This window comes from Eucyclogobius newberryi, unplaced genomic scaffold (genome assembly GCF_026437365.1).
Source record: "Eucyclogobius newberryi isolate DKJ021-1_F unplaced genomic scaffold, fEucNew1.0.hap1 SCAF_20, whole genome shotgun sequence".
NCBI classification, from domain to species: Eukaryota; Metazoa; Chordata; class Actinopteri; order Gobiiformes; family Gobiidae; genus Eucyclogobius; species Eucyclogobius newberryi.
Window position 1 is genome coordinate 27,458,190 of NW_027315835.1, and position 25,374 is coordinate 27,483,563.

General features: G+C 46.1%; 1 protein-coding gene across 12 annotated transcripts in view; it reads left to right on the forward strand.

Annotated features, from left to right (window-relative positions):
* Positions 1-25,374, forward strand: part of cacna1g (calcium channel, voltage-dependent, T type, alpha 1G subunit) — a 296,305-nt gene that overhangs the window by 270,001 nt on the left and 930 nt on the right. For 9 of the 12 annotated variants that reach the window (XM_072455517.1, XM_072455513.1, XM_072455514.1 and 6 more), the window contains 6 exons: positions 5,936-6,385; positions 10,772-10,918; positions 13,724-13,840; positions 15,639-15,840; positions 24,511-24,680; positions 25,234-25,374. The exon at positions 25,234-25,374 is cut by the window's right edge and continues 930 nt beyond it. In XM_072455517.1, the coding sequence (XP_072311618.1) occupies positions 5,936-6,385; positions 10,772-10,918; positions 13,724-13,840; positions 15,639-15,840; positions 24,511-24,680; positions 25,234-25,374 (1,227 nt within the window). The remainder of the gene's footprint in view (positions 1-5,935; positions 6,386-10,771; positions 10,919-13,723; positions 13,841-15,638; positions 15,841-24,510; positions 24,681-25,233) is intronic. The other 3 variants (XM_072455524.1, XM_072455525.1, XM_072455523.1) reach the window with 2 other exon arrangements.

The following is a 25,374-nucleotide window of genomic DNA, read 5'->3' on the forward strand; positions in this document are numbered from 1 at the left end:
AGATACAGTTTACATCCGAGAGAGCGCTCACAGTCCGTTTAATGTAGAACTGCTCCGTCACCCACTGTTCCACAAATATAAGAGCAAACACCAGCTTTAGGAGATGAACACTGTTGTCCAACGGCCCAAATCTGTACAAAGAACAGTTTTTAGTTGAACAGCTTTTTCGGCCTTAAAAATGAGCCTTTAAAGTCATATATTAAAGCTGTGCTATGTAACTTTTCTGGTGCAGACATAGACCCGTGCCATGGAGATGTTTTTGCTTTTCTTATCTCCATGGGATGAAACAGGTAGAGAGTCAACCTATAGCTCACAGTAAGAATGCGTTATACATTTAGCAATAAAAGCTACATTTAATGCAATGTTGTGGAACATTCCAGGCATCAGGTAGACCAAATCATGACTTTTAGGTTTTACTCGACAAATACTTCTAGAAATGTTTACCCCACAATAGTATAATAGTATTACAGTATACAACTACAGATATATTACATATTCCTTTCAACTAGTGATACAATTTGTGATGCTGGAATATATTGTGTAAATGTTATTTCAGTCCAGTCCTTGTGATTTGGTTCAGTTCCTGTCCAACCAAAGGTACATTCCACTGGTATCCATCATCAGGCATTGTTGGAGTTTTACGTCCTAGATGCACGTTTTGATTGAAGTCAGTTTGCGGCGTCTCTTTGACCTCAGTCCAGTGTTTATGAATAATAAGGCCTAAAAACACATGAGTGATGAGATGTTTGGTGTCTAGTGTTCAGGAACAGGGACATGGGCAGAAACCAAAGTCCAGCTTTATGGTTTATGAAGAATGGTTCCTCCATATGTTACGTTCTCTCCTGGATTGTGCCTCCTGCTCGGTCCATATGGCAGCTGTACCTTCTCCTTAACACGCATGACACAGTTTGGCCTTGACAGACGCTGCATTAAAGTTGCATATGTGTTATAATGGATGATATGTTCAGTATAATGATAAATGACTTGCTAATTAGCTTATTTTATAATTTATAATAACTGTTTACTTGACATCATGTGACATCAATAATTCACAATCTTTGTAGTGGGTTTTTGCTTGTGACTTGCCAACAGAACAGAAGTATATTGGATCAAATATATTTTTATTTCTAACTATGATACATTGCATGACATGTTCCTTGGAGTTTATCTATGATATTTTTGGGGAAATATTCGTGTAGGTTATTTTAATTACATTTTAGTCATAGATTTAGTCACAATGATATGTTCACAATATTTTCATTTCGTTTGAGACAGCAAAAAATCATATTAAAAAAAACATATTAAATATTTTAGTCGACAAAATTATTGATTATTAATTACACTCATCCATCTATCCATCTTCTGCCGCTTTATCCGGGGCCGGGTCGCGGGGGCAGCAGTCTGAGCAGGGACTCCCAGACTTCCTTCTCCCCAGACACTTCCTCTAACTCCTCCGGGGGGATCCCGAGGCGTTCCCAGGCCAGCCGAGAGACATAGTCTCTCCAGCGTGTCCTGGGTCTTCCCCGGGGCCTCTTCCCGGTGGGACATGCCTGAAACACCTCCCGAGGGAGGCGCCCAGGAGGCATCCGAAACAGATGCCCGAGCCACTTCAGCTGGCTCCTCTCGACGTGGAGGAGCAGCGGCTCTACTCCGAGCTCCCCCCGTGTGGCCGAGCTCCTCACCTTATCACTAAGGGAGCGTCCAGCCACACGGCGGAGGAAACTCATTTCGACCGCTTGTATCCGCGATCTTGTTCTTTCGGTCACTACCCAAAGCTCATGACCATAGGTGAGGGTAGGAACGTAGACCGACCGGTAAATAGAGAGCTTTGCCTTTCGGCTCAGCTCCCTCTTTACCACAACGGTCCGATGCAGCGACTGCATCACTGCAGCCGCTGCACCGATCCGCCTGTCGATCTCACGCTCCATCCTTCCCTCACTCGTGAACAAGACCCCGAGATACTTGAACTCCTCCACTTGGGGCAAGGACACCCCACCCACCTGGAGAGGGCAAGCCACCTTTTTCCGGTCGAGAACCATGGCCTCGGATTTGGAGGTGCTGATTCTCATCCCAGCCGCTTCACACTCGGCTGCAAACCGTCCCAGTGCATGTTGCAGGTCCGGGTTTGATGGAGCCATCAGGACAACATCGTCTGCAAACAGCAGAGATGAGATCCTGTGGTCCCCAAACCGGACACCCTCCGACCCCTGACTGCGCCTAGAAATTCTGTCCATAAAAATTATGAACAGAACCGGTGACAAAGGGCAGCCCTGGCGGAGTCCAACATGCACTGGGAACAGGTCTGACTTACTGCCGGCAATGCGAACACAGCTCCTGCTCCGGTCATACAGGGACCGGACAGCCCTGAGCAAAGGGCCCCGGACCCCGTACTCCCGGAGCACCCCCCAAAGGACACCCCGAGGGACACGGTCGAAAGCCTTCTCCAGATCCACAAAGCACATGTGGACTGGTTGGGCAAACTCCCATGAGCCCTCGAGCACCCGATGGAGGGTATAGAGCTGGTCCAGTGCTCCACGACCGGGACGAAAACCACTCTGCTCCTCCTGAATCCGAGGTTCGACTATCGGTCGGATTCTCCTCTCCAGTACCTTGGAATAGACCTTACCCGGGAGGCTGAGGAGTGTGATCCCTCTGTAGTTGGAACACACCCTCCGGTCCCCCTTCTTGAACAGAGGGACCACCACCCCGGTCTGCCAGTCCAGAGGCACGGTCCCCGAACGCCACGCGATGTTGCAGAGACGTGTCAACCAAGACAGTCCTACAACATCCAGATACTTTAGGTACTCAGGGCGGATCTCATCCACCCCCGGAGCCCTGCCACCGAGGAGTTTGCGAACAACCTCAGTGACTTCAGCTCGGGTGATGGATGAGCCAGCCTCCGAGTCCCCGGTCTCTACTTCCTCTTCGGAAGACGTGACTGAGGGATTAAGGAGATCCTCAAAGTATTCCTTCCACCGTCCGACGACATCCCCAGTTGAGGTCAGCAGGCCTCCACCCGCACCGTAAACGGTGTTGGTGAGACACTGCTTCCCCTTCCTGAGGCGCCGGACGGTTTGCCAGAATTTCTTTGGTGCCGACCGATAGTCCTCCTCCATGGCCTCCCCGAACTCCTCTCAGGCCCGGGTTTTTGCCTCGGCGACAGCACGAGCCGTGGCTCGCCTGGCCTGCCGATACCCGTCGATGACCTCCAGAGACCTACAAGCCAGAGTGGCCTGATAGGCCTCCTTCTTCAGTCTGACGGCATCCCTTACTTCCGGTGTCCACCACCGGGTTCGGGGGTTGCCGCCACGACAGGCACCGGAGACCTTGCGACCACAACTCCGAGCAGCCGCATCAACAATGGAGGCGGAGAACATGGTCCACTCGGACTCAATGTCCCCAACCTCCCCCGGGACATGGGAGAAGCTCTCCCGGAGGTGCGAGTTGAATACCCTACTGACAGAGGGCTCCACTAGACGTTCCCAACAGACCCTCACAATGCGCTTGGGTCTGCCAAGTCTGTCCGGCTTCCTCCTCCGCCAGCGGATCCAACTCACCACCAGGTGGTGATCGGTTGACAACTCTGCCCCTCTCTTCACCCGAGTGTCCAAGACACGCGGCCGGAGGTCTGATGACACGACAACAAAGTCGATCATTGACCTCCGGCCTAGGGTGTCCTGGTGCCATGTGCACTGATGGACACCCTTGTGCTTGAACATGGTGTTCGTTATGGACAATCCGTGGCTAGCACAGAAGTCCAATAACTGAACACCGCTCGGGTTCAGATCGGGGAAGCCGTTCTTCCCGATCACCCCTCTCCAGGTGTCACTGTCATTGCCCACGTGGGCGTTGAAGTCCCCCAGTAGAACAACGGAGTCCCCGGTCGGTGCACTGTCCAGTACCCCTCCCAAGGACTCCAAGAAGGCCGGGTACTCTGCACTGCTGTTCGGCCCGTAGGCCGCCACAACAGTGAGAGACCTGTCCCCCACCCGAAGGCGGAGGGACGCGACCCTCTCGTTCACCGGGGTAAACTCCAACACGTGGCGGCTGAGCTGAGGGGCTATCAGCAAGCCCACACCAGCCCGCTGCCTCTCCCCGCGGGCAACACCAGAGAAGTGGAGCGTCCAGCCCCTCTCGAGGAGATGGGTTCCAGAGCCCAAACTGTGCGTGGAGGTGAGGCCGACTATATCTAGTCGGTAACGCTCAACCTCCCGCACAAGCTCAGGCTCTTTCCCCCCCAGCGAGGTGACATTCCATGTCCCCAGAGTTAGTCTCTGTGTCTGGAGATCTGGTCGCCGAGGCCCCTGCCGTCGACTGCCGCCCAGATCTCTCTGCACCGGCCCCTTATGGATCCTCCTGCGGGTGGTGGGTCCACGGGAGGGCGGCCCCACGTCGCTCTTTCGGGCTGTGCCCGGCCGGGCCCCGTGGGGTAAGACCCGGCCACCAGGCGCTCGCCATGGAGCACCCATCCCAGGCCTGGCTCCAGGATGGGGCCCCGGTGACGCCGATCCGGGCGACGTAAACGGCCTTGTTCGTGTCGTCGTCATAAGAGGCTTCTGAACCGATCTTTGTCTGACCCGTCACCTAGGACCTGTTTGCCTTGGGAGACCCTACCAGGGGCATGAAGCCCCGGACAACATAGCTCCCGGGATCATTCGGGCACTCAAACCCCTCCACCACGTTAAGGTGTCGGTTCAAGGAGAGGCATTATCGGTATATCGGTGTATTAATTACACCAACAAATGTAAAACAATTGGCATCTCTACAAGGCTATTTCCAGAATTCTGATTGGCCACCCCAAGTACCACCCACCTGAGGGGCAGCGAAAAAATATTTTAGCTATTTTTGTATTATAACAAAACATAATTTTCCTGCAAAAAAAATAAAATATGTTGAATTCTCAAAATTACCTTAACCCTTCGGGGTCCGGAGCTTTTTTGGCCGTTTTTGGGTACCTTCAATTTTGCCCTGATATACTACATTAAGAAATGTTTCCCAGACCAATGTTGGGTATCTTTTTTTTCAGCACAACCTCACCTATATGATCAGTTAGTTAGTTTTTCACTTTGACATACTATTTCAACATACTGGACCGAAACACACACAGAAAAAGTCTGTCTAGAAAAATTATGTTTTTGTCATTGTAAAACCCTCAAACATGCTCAACCAAGCATTTAAAAAGGTTCAAACTGAACCACAAGGTGCAAATATGAACATATAAAAGTATTCTTGTGATATATACAAGCAATAAACCACTATTTACAATAAAAAGTATTCCTCAGGCGTTTTTCTATTTGTGCTACTTCTCAAAACAGTTTCTGTCCAAAATGACACAGAGAGCCACATCAGAAGGAGGTCTAAACCAGGTCTAAACCAGGACTAAACCAGGTCTAAACCAGGACTAAACCAGGGCTAAACCAGGTCTAAACCAGGTCTGAACCAGGTCTAAACCAGAACTAAATCAGGTCTAAACCAGAACTAAACCAGGACTAAACCAGGACTAAACCAGGACTAAACTTGATCAACATGAAGTGTGCCCCTCATAATGCTTCACAACAACTATATTACTGACAATGAAATACTTGAAATACTAAAACTCTCCAAAACTACTCAAAACAGCATAAACAAAAACTCGGACGTTGCTACGGATCTCCACTTCCGTATGACGTCAACGGCAGCCGTCTACGTTGCTTGGTTTTCATGCTACAGGGTCCTAAAGCCGACCATGTTTTCACACGCGCCGGCGCGGGCGTCGACCCCGAAGGGTTAAAGACTTCGATGTAATACAAACCAGCCAATATAAACGCACTACAATGTAATTAGCAAGTCTCATTGTCCAAAACACATCCCATAATAAAAAAGTAAAAAAAGAAACGTACAGTGAAATATGATCATATTATGGTCCTATTATGATCTTATTATGATCTTAATCCAGGACACACTTCGGGACTGCGCCCAGGAGACCAGCACCTGCTACAACACCGTGGTCTCCCCCATCTACTTCGTCTCCTTTGTCCTGACTGCCCAGTTTGTCCTGGTCAACGTGGTCATCGCCGTCCTCATGAAGCACCTGGAGGAGAGCAACAAGGAGGCCAAGGAGGAGGCGGAGATGGAGGGCGAGCTGGAATTGAAGATCAATAACGAGGGAGCCGGAGGAGGCGGGGACGCGCTCTGCCGGTCGCCCCAGCTCACGCCTCTAGCACTGGGCTTGGAGAGGACGAGCAGCGGGGGGTCTCCCTGGAGGTCTACGGGAGGAGGAGGCGGAGGCGGAGGAGGCGGAGAAAGCGGAGGCGGGGTGCAGACAGATGGACCTGCTGCCGAGGTGACGGGAGATACCTGTGAGAACACTGAAGAGCCCGCCGCAGACTTGGAGCCGCAGTATGAGGTGAGGTTTAGACGTAGAACCGATTCACTGCAGATCAAACTTGTTTTGGGCGTTTGCACAGTGGCCTGGAAATGCTGATGATCAATATTTTATAGTGTTTACTTTTAAATAGTGTAGGGGATTCTTACTAGTATGGCAAGGCAAGTTTATTTGTAGAGCACATTTCATACACAAGGCAATTCAAAGTGCTTCACACAACAGGAAAAATGCATTCAAATCACAAAGAAATTACAGAAACAGAAATACAATAAAAATAAAAAACACCTAGCCAAATCCAAATTTATCGGACCACATTGACAGCATTCCAGACACTCCTTCCCATATTTATTTGACATTGCAGCATGACCGGCGTCTCCGGGATGGACACATCACCTTTAGATTGATTTGTTCCCATATCTGCGCGCTTTCTGCAAACTGCACACATCTGTGCTGAGCGTATGTTTCTTTTACCACGACTCTCTGGTCGACGCCTCCACCTGATGTGTGGCGCCTGATAACTAGTACAAGTAGTGTAAGGTTATGAATGTTCTCCTACTTATGAAAGAGTGACATTGATAGGCAATAAGCAACGTTTGAACACAGAAGTTACACGCAAAGCTGCATTTAGCTGAAAAATGTTTTAATGCTTTAATGCTGTATGTAGAAAAATATCTCATCTTGACACTTTCTCATGTTTCGCCTGTCATTCGAAAGTAATTCTCAATCTGAGGATCTAGTCCGAGAACTATATATCCTACGCTGAGCTGCACAAGCCCTGCCCACCGGGCGGAGCCTAGAGTAGGACACATCTCTGAGTTCTCAGGCTAGATCCACAGAACGATTTTTGGATGAAAGCCTTTTTTTTCTGAAAGTCCAGATGATACAACGGAATGTTTGTCCGATGGAACACTCCTGGACCAATGAGGCGATCACAAAGACTTGTTTCTGTAGATGCTGTACCTGATCTTTACCTTCTTAAAGTTAATTTCCAACATCATTACAAGCATCAGCCATTATTTACAACATTTTAAAAGTGCTTCTTAAAAAACTTTTAGAGCCCAGAGCGGAGTTTTGACCTCACAGTAAGCAAAGCGATAAACATTAGCTTGCTAACGGTGCACTTCCTGCTTTGTGAAGAATACAATGCTGTATAACACACTGCAGGCGGCGCACAATGGCCTCATTTTCTGCCTCTTTTCTGTTTTTATAATATCTGTAATTGGGCAAAACAGATTATACAATTATCAAATCAGGTAATACCTCTTTAAGGTAATATACACATTGTATTATCTAACACAACCACAAAATGCACTATTATCTGTCATTTTATGCATGGCTCATTTTCCATGTCATTTTGAGGTTGATGGGTCATCTCCATCATGTCCTCACGCTCAGGCTGTTGATGTGTCAGCATTTCGAAGGACACAGGCGTGCTTAGGTCACTCCCTGCCAGGGGCCAAACTGCAGGGCCCCTTCACCTGACCTTTGGGTGTCTGCCAGGACTTTGATTCATACACACATAAACCTGCCTCTCTTAATTGATTTCTATGGCTGTCCTAACCTTAGCCACTTTTACTGTAATTTAAGATCTTGAGCATTACTCAGACTAAAGGCTGGGCTGGTCCATACATTAGCTCCAATGCATTTCAATGGGAGAGTTAGCTTTAGCGTTAGCCTCCAAACACCACAAACTATGAAAAACCTGGGCTGTTTTGGCGGCTGAAAACCGCTCGACCACATGAGAGTAACACCATAGTCTCGTTAGAGAACATTACGACGTGTAACACACTTTTGCGTAGATTATTAATGTTAGCAAAATTAGCATTAGCATTCTCCTGCTTTTCTAGAACTGTGCATTGCATTGTCCCATTGTGGGACAGATAAAGATGATCTGATCTTATACATGGTAATGACCACATGATAAACTTAATATATTGTTATGCTGGACAATAAATCCACCAAAAACAAAAATCGCAATTTGACAAGAAAAAAACGTTGCTTTGTTTCACCGAAGACGACAAATCCTACATGAGTTAGAGAACTTGACACTGAAAGTCGATTTTTCTGTCTACAAATGTCATCATGTTTTTATTTAGCTGCCTCATTAAAATGAATGTGATACGATTTTTGACATCAGCACCAGACAGTGACGTATAACACTATAACCTTATAACCCTATAACCCTATAACACTATAACACTATAACACTATAACACTATAACAGGCACGTCCAACTATGGGCCAGGGGCACGTCCAAACTATGGGCCAGAGGCACGTCCAAACCATGGGCCAGGAGCACGTCCAAACCATGGACCAGGGGCATGGACCAGGGGCACGTCCAAACTATGGGCCAGAGCCACGTCCAAACAATGGACCAGGGGCACGTCCAAACTATGGGCCAGGGGCGCAGTGGCCCAGATCACCATAAACGGTACTTTTGGATACAGTAGACATTGATTGTAGATAAAATGACTGTTAAACCAGACTAAAACCAGGATGTTATGATTGTCCAGAAGACTGTATACGGCCCTGTCCTGAAATATCCCGGTCCATTTGAGATGTTAGCCAGTGCTCCGGGGAGAGGACGTGCCAGTCCGAGGGGTCAGGGTGCCATGGGAAAGCAGTGCCGCTGGGTTTGTTCACGAGTAAAGAGACTATTTCCAGAGAGCGAGGGACTTTCTCTGTCTAAAAAACAGGCTCCTGACTCGTCTGCTGCAGGGGAGCAGGAGCCGTGGTGCTGCAGCGCCTTCTTGTGGAAACTCGGGGGAGGTGTTGGTTTTTGATAAGTCAGCAAACTGAACCTTCCAACTTTATACATTGAACAAAGAACAAATGGTAATTCAACTCAGAACATTTATCTTGAGTCTGATTATGTTTGACTGATATGCTTCATTTCAATAGATTTACTATTTCAGCCGTACACCAGGATTATGGTTCATGATGTTTACTCTTAACCAGTGGCGGCTGGTGGTACAAATTATAGGGGGCGCTATTTGACATGACGTGTTTTTGTTTTAACATTGACTGTATGGATACATATTTTAAATACACATTTACTGTTTTTTAACTTAATTTAACTTAATTAATTAAGTAAAGACACTTTATTTCCACTTTTGTTAATGATAATACAATGACTTAGAGGCAGATTCCATTTGTGAGAAAATACATTTGACATAAAATTACATTTTACACTTTATAAAATGAAAAGAGCAAATCAAAAATCTCAGTGATATTGTCACTTATAGTGCAGAGTAGCCATGACTACATTAAGAGGAATTAAAAACACAAACAATAGTTGGTGTTTCATAAAACAGCTTCTAAGTGGCATGAGTTACCCTGAACTACATGTGTAACATTTACATTTTTATATTTAATCATCACAGACATTATTGCTGTTGGAAAGTTGTCATTTATGGCTTTCTTTCATGGGTTTTCTAATAACAAAAGCAAAGTTTTATCAATAGAAGTTAAGCGATACTTCATGCTTCGCATTAGCCTTATGCAAGTAATAAACTAAAAAAAAACTGTGTTTTTGTTGTCATGGAGCACAGAGTTTGCCAGATCACATGTCTCGGCTCAGATTGATACGAAATCAGCTAACAGGAACAGCTCCTGGCTCCACCTTCAGGAAACCTTTGGACAGAGCTCATTCTTCATCACACCAGACTCTGGACTGTCCCCTCTGGTCAAGGACAAGCAGCGCTGATGTCCATTTTAACGAAGACATACAGACTTTTGTTGAATGCTCCACAGTCTGAAGAATGTGGATACAGAGTTTTAGGAGTCAGGCCAGAATATGTTCTTGTACTGAAAATGAAACACCCACACGCTCAACAGTTCAGTCAATGACTGAGCTCCAAAGAGTTTTATACCTTTTTCTGTTTGTTGATCCTTATTCCTGAATACCTTCTGCAGACTTTACCTTGTGTATTGTGTGCATTTTTAGGTTCATATGAGCAAAAACCCATTTCCCCAAACCATTTTGCTGCGGGCTGTTACTCTCCTCATACTGAAAACAAGCCTTGACTGTCCGTCTGCAGAGAGAGTAATCTGGTACTGGTGAAGCTGGGGTTTAACGCTGAACCAATCAGAGAAAGAACATACAGACATGACATACAGTTTGACATATTCTCCAAATGACAAGCAGAGAACAAAACAACGCTTCAAGAGCAAGTCAAACCTCCATCGCCTTTATCAGACGCAAAAGACGCTAATCGTGAAATAAACCACCTGGAAGTACAACTTGTTTATTGTATTCAGTCGTGTTGGAAACCTTTCTATGTAGTTTGTCTTGTTCCTGTCTTTGTGTGTCTCACTGATAGACTGTCTTCTCTTTCTCTGTCCACCCTGTCCCTCCGCCTGTCCCATCACTTGTGTGTCCCGTCTCTCCTTGCACTGTGCGTCTAGCGGAGGGCGCCGCTCGACTCCGTGTCCCTGGTCATGCGCGGCTCTATGGAGTTTGGCGAGTTGACTTTGATGGACAACCTCTCTGGCTCTATCTGCCGCTTCTACGCCCTGCCGCCCCGGCCCGGCAGGCCCAGCGCCGACGAGAAGGTCAAGCCCCGCCTCTGCGCCCACCCCTCATTTTGTTTAAGAGTTCAGTTTTGTAGCTCTCTAAATCGCTGTACAAAACTAAAGTTATATGTACTTACACTGCAAAAACTGCCAAAGAGTACCTTAAACACACATGTATCTTGTTATGGGGCTTTTAGTTAGTAGGTCTGGACTTATTTAGATGCAATTCAAACTGGGTTCAAACTATTCTCTGGGTGTGATCAATTTGGACTAAACATGCACATAACGTGGATTAAACCAGGACTAAACCCTGACTAGAGCCAAGCCATGTCAAAAATCTAAACTCAATTCAGTCAGTTTTGTAACACTCAAAAGCAGTTGGAGAAGTGCCCCCTGTCCTTAGACCCCCCCTCCTGTCCTTAGACCCTCCTTCTGTCCTTAGACCCCCCTCCTGTCCTTAGACCCCCCTCCTGTTCTTAGACCCTCCTTCTGTCCTTAGACCCCCCTCCTGTCCTTAGACCCTCCCCTGTCCTTAGACCCCCCTCCTGTCCTTAGACCCTCCCCTGTCCTTAGACCCTTCTCCTGTCCTTAGACCCCCCTCCTGTCCTTAGACCCTTCTTCTGTCCTTAGACCCCCTCCTGTCCTTAGACCCTCCCCTGTCCTTAGACCCTTCTCCTGTCCTTAGACCCCCCTCCTGTCCTTAGACCCTCCCCTGTCCTTAGACCCTTCTCCTGTCCTTAGACCCCCCTCCTGTCCTTAGACCCTTCTTCTGTCCTTAGACCCCCTCCTGTCCTTAGACCCTCCCCTGTCCTTAGACCCTTCTCCTGTCCTTAGACCCCCCTCCTGTCCTTAGACCCTTCTTCTGTCCTTAGACCCCCCTCCTGTCCTTAGACCCTCCCCTGTCCTTAGACCCTTCTCCTGTCCTTAGACCCCCCTCCTGTCCTTAGACCCTTCTTCTGTCCTTAGACCCCCTCCTGTCCTTAGACCCTTCTTCTGTCCTTAGACCCCCTCCTGTCCTTAGACCCTCCTCCTGTCCTTAGACCCTTCTTCTGTCCTTAGACCCTCCTCCTGTCCTTAGACCCTTCTTCTGTCCTTAGACCCTCCTCCTGTCCTTAGACCCTTCTTCTGTCCTTAGACCCCCCTCCTGTCCTTAGACCCCCCTCCTGTCCTTAGACCCTCCTTCTGTCCTTAGACCCCCCTCCTGTCCTTAGACCCTCCTTCTGTCCTTAGAACCACCTGCAGGAAACACTACATAACCCTGTGGGAGAAAGTAGAACCCTCGGGGAGACCCACAGTGAAGGAGAGGTCCTCCTCCCACAGACGGACTGCAGATGGTCAGGGCCATGACACGCTCAGGGCAGATGAGGAGCGTCCTGGTCAAGGTCAAGGTCGAGAGCATCTAAGGAGCCGTCGTAACTGGTGCAGCATCAGCAGAGTCTGAAACAGTAACACTGAGAAAAACCTGACCAGCAATGAATAGAGACAAGAGAACCAAAATATTGTTGACTGGACTCAAACTAGTGTTACAAGTAAAACAACCTCCAAGAAACTTACTTAATTACTTAATTTTGCATGAGAAATAATACATTTAAGAACATCTCACTGCTAATGCTAACTTTTATCCTCACCCTATCTCTAAGGGAGCGCCCAGCCACACGGCGGAGGAAACTCATTTCGACGTGTACTGCGATCTTGTCCCTTCGGTCATTACCCAAAACTTATGACCAAAAAAAATAATCCAAATTTGAAATTAAGACTATGACGGCTGTTTTTAATTGTAGATTACTTCAGTTTATATTTAATTGGGTCGTCAGGTGGAGCACCCAGCTCATCAAGTCTGTAACATCCAGACAATACTCACTGCCCCCTGTGTGATCTTTGAGTATCTCATCAGTTTAGCATTTGACTTTACAAAAACCCTAAAACGACAGGAAGTAGTGACGCTAACACTAAGATGCCTTTTACATTCAGTACATTCAAAACATCACAATATAGAAAACAATGTTATTCATTTAAGCAATTTAAATTTGTTTTTGCAGTGTTGTATATAACTTGAAATAAGAACTTGAATTTATCATTAAAAAAAACATCAAATGACAAATTCTGTGAGCGTTGCTCTTGGCTCCATCTACATTCCTTAAGCCCTTAAGCCTGATCACATCAGCATTGCAAACTCGTCGGTGTTGACCTGCAACAATGTGCATGTTTCACACAGAAGACGTAGCAATGTCTATTTCAAGTAAATAAAAGTTCACAGTTTGAGACACACGGCCTCTGCTGCATTGCTGCTGCTGATTCCATATTCCTCATTGACATTTTTTCTTTTTCAAACCTGATGCACATTAGTTAACCAGATTCTTAATCGTCCATAAAACAATAACTCATGATGTCAACATAAGACACTGTGTCTCACATGTGTTCATATGTTCATATGCTGATGCTGAGTTACTCCTGATCTCATACTTTTTCCCCATCAACATTTAAACATCTGAATATTCTGTTGTTGTTTTTTTTGCCCTCTTCTAATATTAGCACCCTTGGTAAACATGAGCAAAGAACGCTGACTTGGCGTCCCGGAATAGGACATGACTAACGTGTTCTGAGGATCCAGAGGGCCAAATAATCTCCATCAATCCGGGAACTGTGTCTTAGGCTCAGAACGTCTCCAGAGCTACAACTCAGAGTCACTGCTATCGCCTTAGGTTGGAGGTCATTGAGAGGACTATGATCGCCATGGCAACACAATAAAGTCCAAGCGTGGCCCCTCGGCCCCTCTCTGGTCTGTAGGCTGTGGTGGTGTTCTGCTTTGGCTGGTGCTCACGCGCTTGTTTCTTCCTGCTGCAGATCCCTCTAGCGGAGATGGAAGCTCTGTCTCTGGCCTCGGAAACATCCTGGTTGCCGGCCGACGACTCCACCGCCGATGATTTTAATCTTCTTTTTCTAACCAGCCTGGAACGCAATGTACTGACCCTTTCTGCTGCTTTGACTCCCTCGCCTTCTCTTCCCTCTGCAGTCTGTTGCTCTGTTTTCCCCAGGGTTCTTTCAAAGTTCAATAATAGTGTTCAGTGATTAAAGCGATTAAGACGTCACTTTCGAACGAATGATTCACATTGAAGTGACAGTATGGGCCTGGATGCTGGTCAGTTTGGTGGACCTCTGAAACGCTGCCCTCCAGAACTTGAAAGTCGCTCCTCACACATCAGCTCCTTCCATCACGTGGCCCATTAGCACGATCTAACTCAGCCCGATCTATACATGGCTCCATAATACCCTGACTTCCAAAGCCGGTCCCTGCACTCAAGGACATCTCCCTTACAAATCGACACTGAATCGAATGTCATTGTGTTGTGGAGAAGTGTTCCCTGTGAGAATGAAGGGTCGGCGTGACCTTTGAACTGCTCCTGCTAAAACATCACAAACTTACTTCATGTTCGGCACTCCATCCAAAATGTGCTAAAACGTTAAATGCCTGTTAAAGAATTTGAAAGATTTGTCAAACCAACCACAAAAATTCAAAATAATTTGCGTATTCACTGCAACTTTCTTTTAAGATTTCCGCTGTCTTGTAATAGATGGAATGTTCAATGATCAAATGAAGCATTATCTGCAAAGCAAAAGTGATACGTTTGATTGTAGTCTATGGATCTGATCTGCAGGACAAACGCTACAGTGGGACGGCTCTGACAAGTTGCTGAATGTCACTCTTCGCCCCCATGTCACACTTTATTGTTCTATCCAATCAAGTTTACGGCCTAAATTGTCAAAATATACAAGGAGATACAGGTATTTGACGGTGTAGTTTAGGTTTGAAGTGAAATAACATGAAAGAGCGTTGCAAGTGTGTTCAAAAGAAACATTGAAGAACCCTGGAGAACCCAATGTGCTCATGCCTCTTGTTTGTTCTCCAGTCCAGTCCAGTAGAGTAGTGCGCCTCCTCCACAGCTCCAAGTTCTCCCTCTGTCTCTCTCCCAAAACCTCCTCTGTCCCTCTTCTGTCCCTCCTCCGTCCTTCTTCTGTCCCTGTGTCGATCCCGTGTGCTTTCCATGTGGGTCTGCGTCCAAGTCTCTGTCGTGTGTCGTGTAAAGACGAGAAGTGGGATTTCCAAGGCTTAACTTAAACAAACATAACGGGGAACTTTCATTCAATGTCACACTTTTCCAAATTTAAAATAAAATATATTTCCGTTAATATTAGTTGCAAATCATAGTAAACCTGATACATATCAAACACGCTTCCTTTATAACACGTTTGACAGTAACTGATACTGGACAAAAATGACTCAGTTTCAGCCGGGCAACGTCACAGTTTGGACTAGTCGTTGGATATGTCCTTTAAAGAAAACATCAAAGTTAGTTCTCAAAGGGGATCTTTTCCGTTGATTGATTTATATTGTTTGTTACATGAGTGAGGTTGTATTTACTAGAGCCAAAATTTCCACGGTATCTCCAGCTTTTTTCTCACATCAATCAAAAAACCTAAAATAAACTAATCTTCCTGACCAAGATGAGCCTGTTAAATGTGTAGCAATCGTGTCAGTGGAAAAAAGTAGTTTCAATATCATCATTTATAACTTCAAAATGTGTTATCGTGACTCAGCCTTAAAACTTGAAACATACACAATGTGCCCTTGTCTCTGCGGTCCGCCTGCATTACCAGTCCCAGTGCAAAGACCCTATGTGTTCCTCCTCTTTGTCCTGGCCCCTCGCTCTGACGTGTCAGTGTTGTCCTGCAGCCTCACTCTGCCTGTCTCTGTCCTCAGCCTGAGAGCCTGGACGGGGACGCTCCACAGGAGGAGAACCTGCTGAGTGTCAGGAGGCCCACAGTGGGGCGCACGCACTCCCTGCCCAATGACAGCTACATGTTCCCGCCCCTCGACCAATCAGCCGCCGGCACCTCCGCGCGGCTCCTCCCACAGACGCACCGGCCGCACCACGTTCTGGGCTCCCACAGGGGCCAGTCAGGTGAGGTTTATGGTTTCAGTTCTCACAAACGTCTCCTCTGCAGCACAAATAAACAGTGAAAAAGAACAGTTGAAATATTACACTGCAGATCAGTTTTACTTCTTAGTTTTTCAGCTGTTTTCGCTGCCTTTTTCTGCAGATCCGTTTCTACTCAAACTCTTAGGGAATAAACTGTTCTGCAATATATTATATCACAGTTTTGTTGTGATTCACATATATCAGAAACCATGTATTGCAATACTTGGATGACATTATGTACATGAATAAAGCTGTGGTGTTATAATAGCAGACAGCAGAGGGCAGCACTGCACCAGCTACTGCAGCAATTACTGTAGCAACTACTATGGCAACTACTGCAGCAACTACTGTAGCAGCTACTGCACCAGCTACTGTAGCAACTACTGTAGCAACTACTGTAGCAACTACTGTAGCAACTACTGTAGCAACTACTGCAGCAACTACTGTAGCAACTACTGTAGCAACTACTGCAGCAACTACTGTAGCAACTACTGTAGCAACTACTGTAGCAACTACTGCAGCAACTACTGTAGCAACTACTGTAGCAACTACTGTAGCAACTACTGTAGCAACTACTGCAGCAACTACTGCAGCAACTACTGTAGCAACTACTGTAGCAACTACTGCAGCAACTACTGTAGCAGCTACTGCACCAGCTACTGTAGCAACTACTGTAGCAACTACTGTAGCAACTACTGTAGCAACTACTGTAGCAACTACTGTAGCAACTACTGCAGCAACTACTGTAGCAACTACTGTAGCAACTACTGCAGCAACTACTGTAGCAACTACTGCAGCAACTACTGTAGCAACTACTGTAGCAACTACTGTAGCAACTACTGTAGCAACTACTGCAGCAACTACTGCAGCAACTACTGTAGCAACTACTGTAGCAACTACTGTAGCAACTACTGTAGCAACTACTGCAGCAACTACTGTAGCAGCTACTGCACCAGCTACTGTAGCAACTACTGTAGCAACTACTGTAGCAACTACTGTAGCAACTACTGTAGCAACTACTGCAGCAACTACTGCACCAGCTACTGTAGCAACTACTGTAGCAACTACTGCAGCAACTACTGTAGCAACTACTGTAGCAACTACTGCAGCAACTACTGTAGCAACTACTGTAGCAACTACTGCAGCAACTACTGTAGCAACTACTGCAGCAACTACTGCAGCAACTACTGTAGCAACTACTGCAGCAACTACTGTAGCAACTACTGTAGCAACTACTGTAGCAACTACTGCACCAGCTACTGTAGCAACTACTGTAGCAACTACTGTAGCAACTACTGCACCAGCTACTGCAGCAACTACTGTAGCAACTACTGTAGCAACTACTGTAGCAACTACTGTAGCAGCTACTGCACCAGCTACTGTAGCAACTACTGTAGCAACTACTGTAGCAACTACTGTAGCAACTACTGTAGCAACTACTGTCAACTACTGTAGCAACTACTGTAGCAACTACTGTAGCAACTACTGTAGCAACTACTGTAGCAACTACTGTAGCAACTACTGTCAACTACTGTAGCAACTACTGTAGCAACTACTGTAGCAGCTACTGCAGCAACTACTGTAGCAACTACTGTAGCAACTACTGTCAACTACTGTAGCAACTACTGTAGCAACTACTGCAGCAACTACTGTAGCAACTACTGTCAACTACTGTAGCAACTACTGTAGCAACTACTGTAGCAACTACTGTAGCAACTACTGTAGCAACTACTGTAGCAACTACTGCAGCAACTACTGTCAACTACTGTAGCAACTACTGTAGCAACTACTGCAGCAACTACTGTAGCAACTACTGCACCAACTACTGTAGCAACTACTGTAGCAACTACTGTAGCAACTACTGCAGCAACTACTGTAGCAACTACTGTAGCAACTACTGTAGCAACTACTGCAGCAACTACTGTAGCAACTACTGTAGCAACTACTGTAGCAACTACTGTCAACTACTGTAGCAACTACTGTAGCAACTACTGTAGCAACTACTGTAGCAACTACTGTAGCAACTACTGTAGCAACTACTGTAGCAACTACTGTAGCAACTACTGCAGCAACTACTGTAGCAACTACTGTAGCAACTACTGTAGCAACTACTGTAGCAACTACTGTAGCAACTACTGCACCAGCTACTGCAGCAACTACTGTAGCAACTACTGTAGCAACTACTGTAGCAACTACTGTAGCAGCTACTGCACCAGCTACTGTAGCAACTACTGTAGCAACTACTGTAGCAACTACTGTAGCAACTACTGTAGCAACTACTGCACCAGCTACTGCAGCAACTACTGTAGCAACTACTGCACCAGCTACTGTAGCAACTACTGTCAACTTCTGTAGCAACTACTGTAGCAACTACTGCAGCAACTACTGTAGCAACTACTGCAGCAACTACTCTAGCAACTACTGTAGCAACTACTGTAGCAACTACTGCAGCAACTACTGTAGCAACTACTGTAGCAACTACTGTCAACTACTGTAGCAACTACTGTAGCAACTACTGTAGCAACTACTGTAGCAACTACTGCAGCAACTACTGTAGCAACTACTGTAGCAACTACTGTAGCAACTACTGTAGCAACTACTGCACCAACTACTGTAGCAACTACTGTAGCAACTACTGTAGCAACTACTGTAGCAACTACTGCAGCAACTACTGTAGCAACTACTGTAGCAACTACTGTAGCAACTACTGTAGCAACTACTGTAGCAACTACTGCACCAGCTACTGCAGCAACTACTGTAGCAACTACTGTAGCAACTACTGTAGCAACTACTGTAGCAGCTACTGCACCAGCTACTGTAGCAACTACTGTAGCAACTACTGCAGCAACTACTGTAGCAACTACTGCACCAGCTACTGTAGCAACTACTGTCAACTACTGTAGCAACTACTGTAGCAACTACTGCAGCAACTACTGTAGCAACTACTGCAGCAACTACTGTAGCAACTACTGTAGCAACTACTGTAGCAACTACTGCAGCAACTACTGTAGCAACTACTGTAGCAACTACTGTCAACTACTGTAGCAACTACTGTAGCAACTACTGTAGCAACTACTGTAGCAACTACTGCAGCAACTACTGTAGCAACTACTGTAGCAACTACTGCAGCAACTACTGTAGCAACTACTGCACCAACTACTGCAGCAACTACTGTAGCAACTACTGTAGCAACTACTGCAGCAACTACTGTAGCAACTACTGTAGCAACTACTGTAGCAACTACTGCAGCAACTACTGTAGCAACTACTGTCAACTACTGTAGCAACTACTGTAGCAACTACTGTAGCAACTACTGTCAACTACTGTAGCAACTACTGTAGCAACTACTGCAGCAACTACTGTAGCAACTACTGTAGCAACTACTGCACCAACTACTGTAGCAACTACTGTAGCAACTACTGTAGCAACTACTGTAGCAACTACTGTAGCAACTACTGTAGCAACTACTGTAGCAACTACTGTAGCAACTACTGTCAACTACTGTAGCAACTACTGTAGCAACTACTGCAGCAACTACTGTAGCAACTACTGTAGCAACTACTGCACCAACTACTGTAGCAACTACTGTAGCAACTACTGTAGCAACTACTGCACCAGCTACTGCAGCAACTACTGTAGCAACTACTGCACCAACTACTGTAGCAACTACTGTAGCAACTACTGCAGCAACTACTGTAGCAACTACTGTAGCAACTACTGTAGCAACTACTGTAGCAACTACTGTAGCAACTACTGTAGCAGCTACTGCAGCAACTACTGTAGCAACTACTGTAGCAACTACTGCAGCAACTACTGTAGCAACTACTGTAGCAACTACTGCACCAGCTACTGTAGCAACTACTGTAGCAACTACTGCAGCAACTACTGTAGCAACTACTGCACCAGCTACTGTAGCAACTACTGTAGCAACTACTGTAGCAACTACTGCACCAGCTACTGTAGCAACTACTGTAGCAACTACTGTAGCAACTACTGTAGCAACTACTGTAGCAACTACTGTAGCAACTACTGCAGCAACTACTGTAGCAACTACTGTAGCAAATACTGCACCAGCTACTGTAGCAACTACTGTAGCAACTACTGTAGCAACTACTGTAGCAACTACTGCACCAGCTACTGTAGCAACTACTGTAGCAACTACTGTAGCAACTACTGTAGCAACTACTGTAGCAACTACTGTAGCAACTACTGTAGCAACTACTGCAGCAACTACTGTAGCAACTACTGTCAACTACTGTAGCAACTACTGTAGCAACTACTGTAGCAACTACTGTAGCAACTACTGCAGCAACTACTGTAGCAACTACTGTAGCAACTACTGCACCAACTACTGTAGCAACTACTGTAGCAACTACTGTAGCAACTACTGTAGCAACTACTGTAGCAACTACTGTAGCAACTACTGTAGCAACTACTGTCAACTACTGTAGCAACTACTGTAGCAACTACTGCAGCAACTACTGTAGCAACTACTGTAGCAACTACTGCACCAACTACTGTAGCAACTACTGTAGCAACTACTGTAGCAACTACTGCACCAGCTACTGCAGCAACTACTGTAGCAACTACTGCACCAACTACTGTAGCAACTACTGTAGCAACTACTGCAGCAACTACTGTAGCAACTACTGTAGCAACTACTGTAGCAACTACTGTAGCAACTACTGTAGCAACTACTGTAGCAGCTACTGCAGCAACTACTGTAGCAACTACTGTAGCAACTACTGCAGCAACTACTGTAGCAACTACTGTAGCAACTACTGCACCAGCTACTGTAGCAACTACTGTAGCAACTACTGCAGCAACTACTGTAGCAACTACTGCACCAGCTACTGTAGCAACTACTGTAGCAACTACTGTAGCAACTACTGCACCAGCTACTGTAGCAACTACTGTAGCAACTACTGTAGCAACTACTGTAGCAACTACTGTAGCAACTACTGTAGCAACTACTGCAGCAACTACTGTAGCAACTACTGTAGCAACTACTGCACCAGCTACTGTAGCAACTACTGTAGCAACTACTGTAGCAACTACTGTAGCAACTACTGCACCAGCTACTGTAGCAACTACTGTAGCAACTACTGTAGCAACTACTGTAGCAACTACTGTAGCAACTACTGCAGCAACTACTGTAGCAAATACTGTAGCAACTACTGTAGCAACTACTGTAGCAACTACTGTAGCAACTACTGTAGCAACTACTGCAGCAACTACTGTAGCAACTACTGTAGCAACTACTGTAGCAACTACTGTAGCAACTACTGTAGCAACTACTGCAGCAACTACTGTAGCAACTACTGTAGCAACTACTGTAGCAACTACTGTAGCAACTACTGTAGCAACTACTGCAGCAACTACTGTAGCAACTACTGTAGCAACTACTGTAGCAACTACTGTAGCAACTACTGCACCAGCTACTGCAGCAACTACTGTAGCAACTACTGTAGCAACTACTGTAGCAACTACTGTAGCAACTACTGTCAACTACTGTAGCAACTACTGTAGCAACTACTGCAGCAACTACTGTAGCAACTACTGCAGCAACTACTGTAGCAACTACTGTAGCAACTACTGCACCAGCTACTGCAGCAACTACTGTAGCAACTACTGCACCAACTACTGTAGCAACTACTGTAGCAACTACTGTAGCAACTACTGCACCAGCTACTGTAGCAACTACTGTAGCAACTACTGTAGCAACTACTGTAGCAACTACTGTAGCAACTACTGCAGCAACTACTGTAGCAACTACTGTAGCAACTACTGTAGCAACTACTGTAGCAACTACTGTAGCAACTACTGCAGCAACTACTGTAGCAACTACTGTAGCAACTACTGTAGCAACTACTGTAGCAACTACTGTAGCAACTACTGTAGCAACTACTGTAGCAACTACTGTAGCAACTACTGCAGCAACTACTGTAGCAACTACTGTAGCAACTACTGTAGCAACTACTGTAGCAACTACTGCACCAGCTACTGCAGCAACTACTGTAGCAACTACTGTAGCAACTACTGTAGCAACTACTGTAGCAACTACTGTCAACTACTGTAGCAACTACTGTAGCAACTACTGCAGCAACTACTGTAGCAACTACTGTAGCAACTACTGCACCAACTACTGTAGCAACTACTGTAGCAACTACTGTAGCAACTACTGCACCAGCTACTGCAGCAACTACTGTAGCAACTACTGCACCAACTACTGTAGCAACTACTGTAGCAACTACTGCAGCAACTACTGTAGCAACTACTGTAGCAACTACTGTAGCAACTACTGTAGCAACTACTGTAGCAACTACTGTAGCAGCTACTGCAGCAACTACTGTAGCAACTACTGTAGCAACTACTGCAGCAACTACTGTAGCAACTACTGTAGCAACTACTGCACCAGCTACTGTAGCAACTACTGTAGCAACTACTGCAGCAACTACTGTAGCAACTACTGCACCAGCTACTGTAGCAACTACTGTAGCAACTACTGTAGCAACTACTGCACCAGCTACTGTAGCAACTACTGTAGCAACTACTGTAGCAACTACTGTAGCAACTACTGTAGCAACTACTGTAGCAACTACTGCAGCAACTACTGTAGCAACTACTGTAGCAACTACTGCACCAGCTACTGTAGCAACTACTGTAGCAACTACTGTAGCAACTACTGTAGCAACTACTGCACCAGCTACTGTAGCAACTACTGTAGCAACTACTGTAGCAACTACTGTAGCAACTACTGTAGCAACTACTGTAGCAACTACTGCAGCAACTACTGTAGCAACTACTGTCAACTACTGTAGCAACTACTGTAGCAACTACTGTAGCAACTACTGTAGCAACTACTGCAGCAACTACTGTAGCAACTACTGTAGCAACTACTGCACCAACTACTGTAGCAACTACTGTAGCAACTACTGTAGCAACTACTGTAGCAACTACTGTAGCAACTACTGTAGCAACTACTGTAGCAACTACTGTCAACTACTGTAGCAACTACTGTAGCAACTACTGCAGCAACTACTGTAGCAACTACTGTAGCAACTACTGCACCAACTACTGTAGCAACTACTGTAGCAACTACTGTAGCAACTACTGCACCAGCTACTGCAGCAACTACTGTAGCAACTACTGCACCAACTACTGTAGCAACTACTGTAGCAACTACTGCAGCAACTACTGTAGCAACTACTGTAGCAACTACTGTAGCAACTACTGTAGCAACTACTGTAGCAACTACTGTAGCAGCTACTGCAGCAACTACTGTAGCAACTACTGTAGCAACTACTGCAGCAACTACTGTAGCAACTACTGTAGCAACTACTGCACCAGCTACTGTAGCAACTACTGTAGCAACTACTGCAGCAACTACTGTAGCAACTACTGCACCAGCTACTGTAGCAACTACTGTAGCAACTACTGTAGCAACTACTGCACCAGCTACTGTAGCAACTACTGTAGCAACTACTGTAGCAACTACTGTAGCAACTACTGTAGCAACTACTGTAGCAACTACTGCAGCAACTACTGTAGCAACTACTGTAGCAACTACTGCACCAGCTACTGTAGCAACTACTGTAGCAACTACTGTAGCAACTACTGTAGCAACTACTGCACCAGCTACTGTAGCAACTACTGTAGCAACTACTGTAGCAACTACTGTAGCAACTACTGTAGCAACTACTGCAGCAACTACTGTAGCAACTACTGTAGCAACTACTGTAGCAACTACTGTAGCAACTACTGTAGCAACTACTGCAGCAACTACTGTAGCAACTACTGTAGCAACTACTGTAGCAACTACTGTAGCAACTACTGTAGCAACTACTGCAGCAACTACTGTAGCAACTACTGTAGCAACTACTGTAGCAACTACTGTAGCAACTACTGTAGCAACTACTGTAGCAACTACTGCAGCAACTACTGTAGCAACTACTGTAGCAACTACTGTAGCAACTACTGTAGCAACTACTGCACCAGCTACTGCAGCAACTACTGTAGCAACTACTGTAGCAACTACTGCAGCAACTACTGTAGCACACCGAAGGAGCAAAGAGAGCACTACACGCTCTTTGCACTTTTACTGATGTAAGACTGGTTTACAGTTTATCACTTTGACCTGTGCATTCTATATTTATTTATTCCTTATAATATTGAACCATAATACTTGGTCTTCTGTAATGACATACAAATCACTTTTTTTCTTCATTCAGTGTGGGTAAAGTATCACCACACTTATGTTACGTTATATCAAACGACAATACAAAAATTGTAATACATGTTGTATGGGGCCCAGCCCCAAAAGTAGTCAATCTTCTAAAGCCAAAAGTCCCAAAACAGCAGTCTTGCTCACACACTCTTCATTCTCCAGATGTTTCAAACTCCAGATGTTTCAAACTCCAGATGTTTCAAACTCCAGATGTTTCACACTCTCCAGATGTTTCACACTCTCCAGATGTTTCAAACTCCAGATGTTTCACACTCTCCAGATGTTTCACTCTCCAGATGTTTCAAACTCCAGATGTTTCACACTCTCCAGATGTTTCACTCTCCAGATGTTTCACACTCTCCAGATGTTTCACACTCTCCAGATGTTTCACACTCTCTGATGTTTCACACTCTCTGATGTTTCAGGGTCCAGTAGCTCGGTGCGCTCTCAGCCTGAGGAGCGCTCCCACAAACTGACCGTCCCGGCGGAGCTCTTCAGACCCATCAGTCCACAGAGTGTGTTGGACTTGGGCAGCATCCCCCGCCTGCCCCCGCCCCGCCGCACCCACACACTCAGCCGGCCCCTCCGCAGACAGGTAACTCCTCCTCCTGGCTCCTGAGACTAATGTGAGTCTAATACTGATAATCAGAGACATTTATATGGTATGCATATTATGTTTTGTCTTGAAAACGGCATAAAACTGGACAGCGCTGTGACTATTGCAGTAGTTATAGTTAATCCAGTAGATGGCGCCAAATGTATTCACATGAACTAACCAAATCAAACACTGCAATCCTGGAAACAAAACCTGCTCAAACAGGTCTCAAATGTCACAACAAACACAACATTCAAATGTATATTTCAAGTTTTTTCTCATGTCTGAATGCCCCTCCCCCTGAATGCCCCTCCCCCTGAATGCACCTCCCCCTGAATGCCCCTCCCCCTGAATGCACCTCCCCCTGAATGCCCCTCCCCCTGAATGCCCCTCCCCCTGAATGCCCCTCCCGCTGAATGTCCCTCCCCCTGAATGCCCCTCCCGCTGAATGTCCCTCCCCCTGAATGCCCCTCCCCCTTAATGCACCTCCCCCTGAATGCCCCTCCCGCTGAATGCCCCTCCCCTGAATGCCCCTCCCCTGTGTGTCCTGCAGGTGGCGGTGTCGACTGACTCTCAGGAGGCTCTGTGCGCAGACTCGGGGCAGAGCAGTGAAGGACTGGAGAATGTGGCCTCTGCGGTCCTGCCACTGCCCCCCTCCTGCCCCCCCACCTGTGCTGTGGTGCAGCGGCCCCTG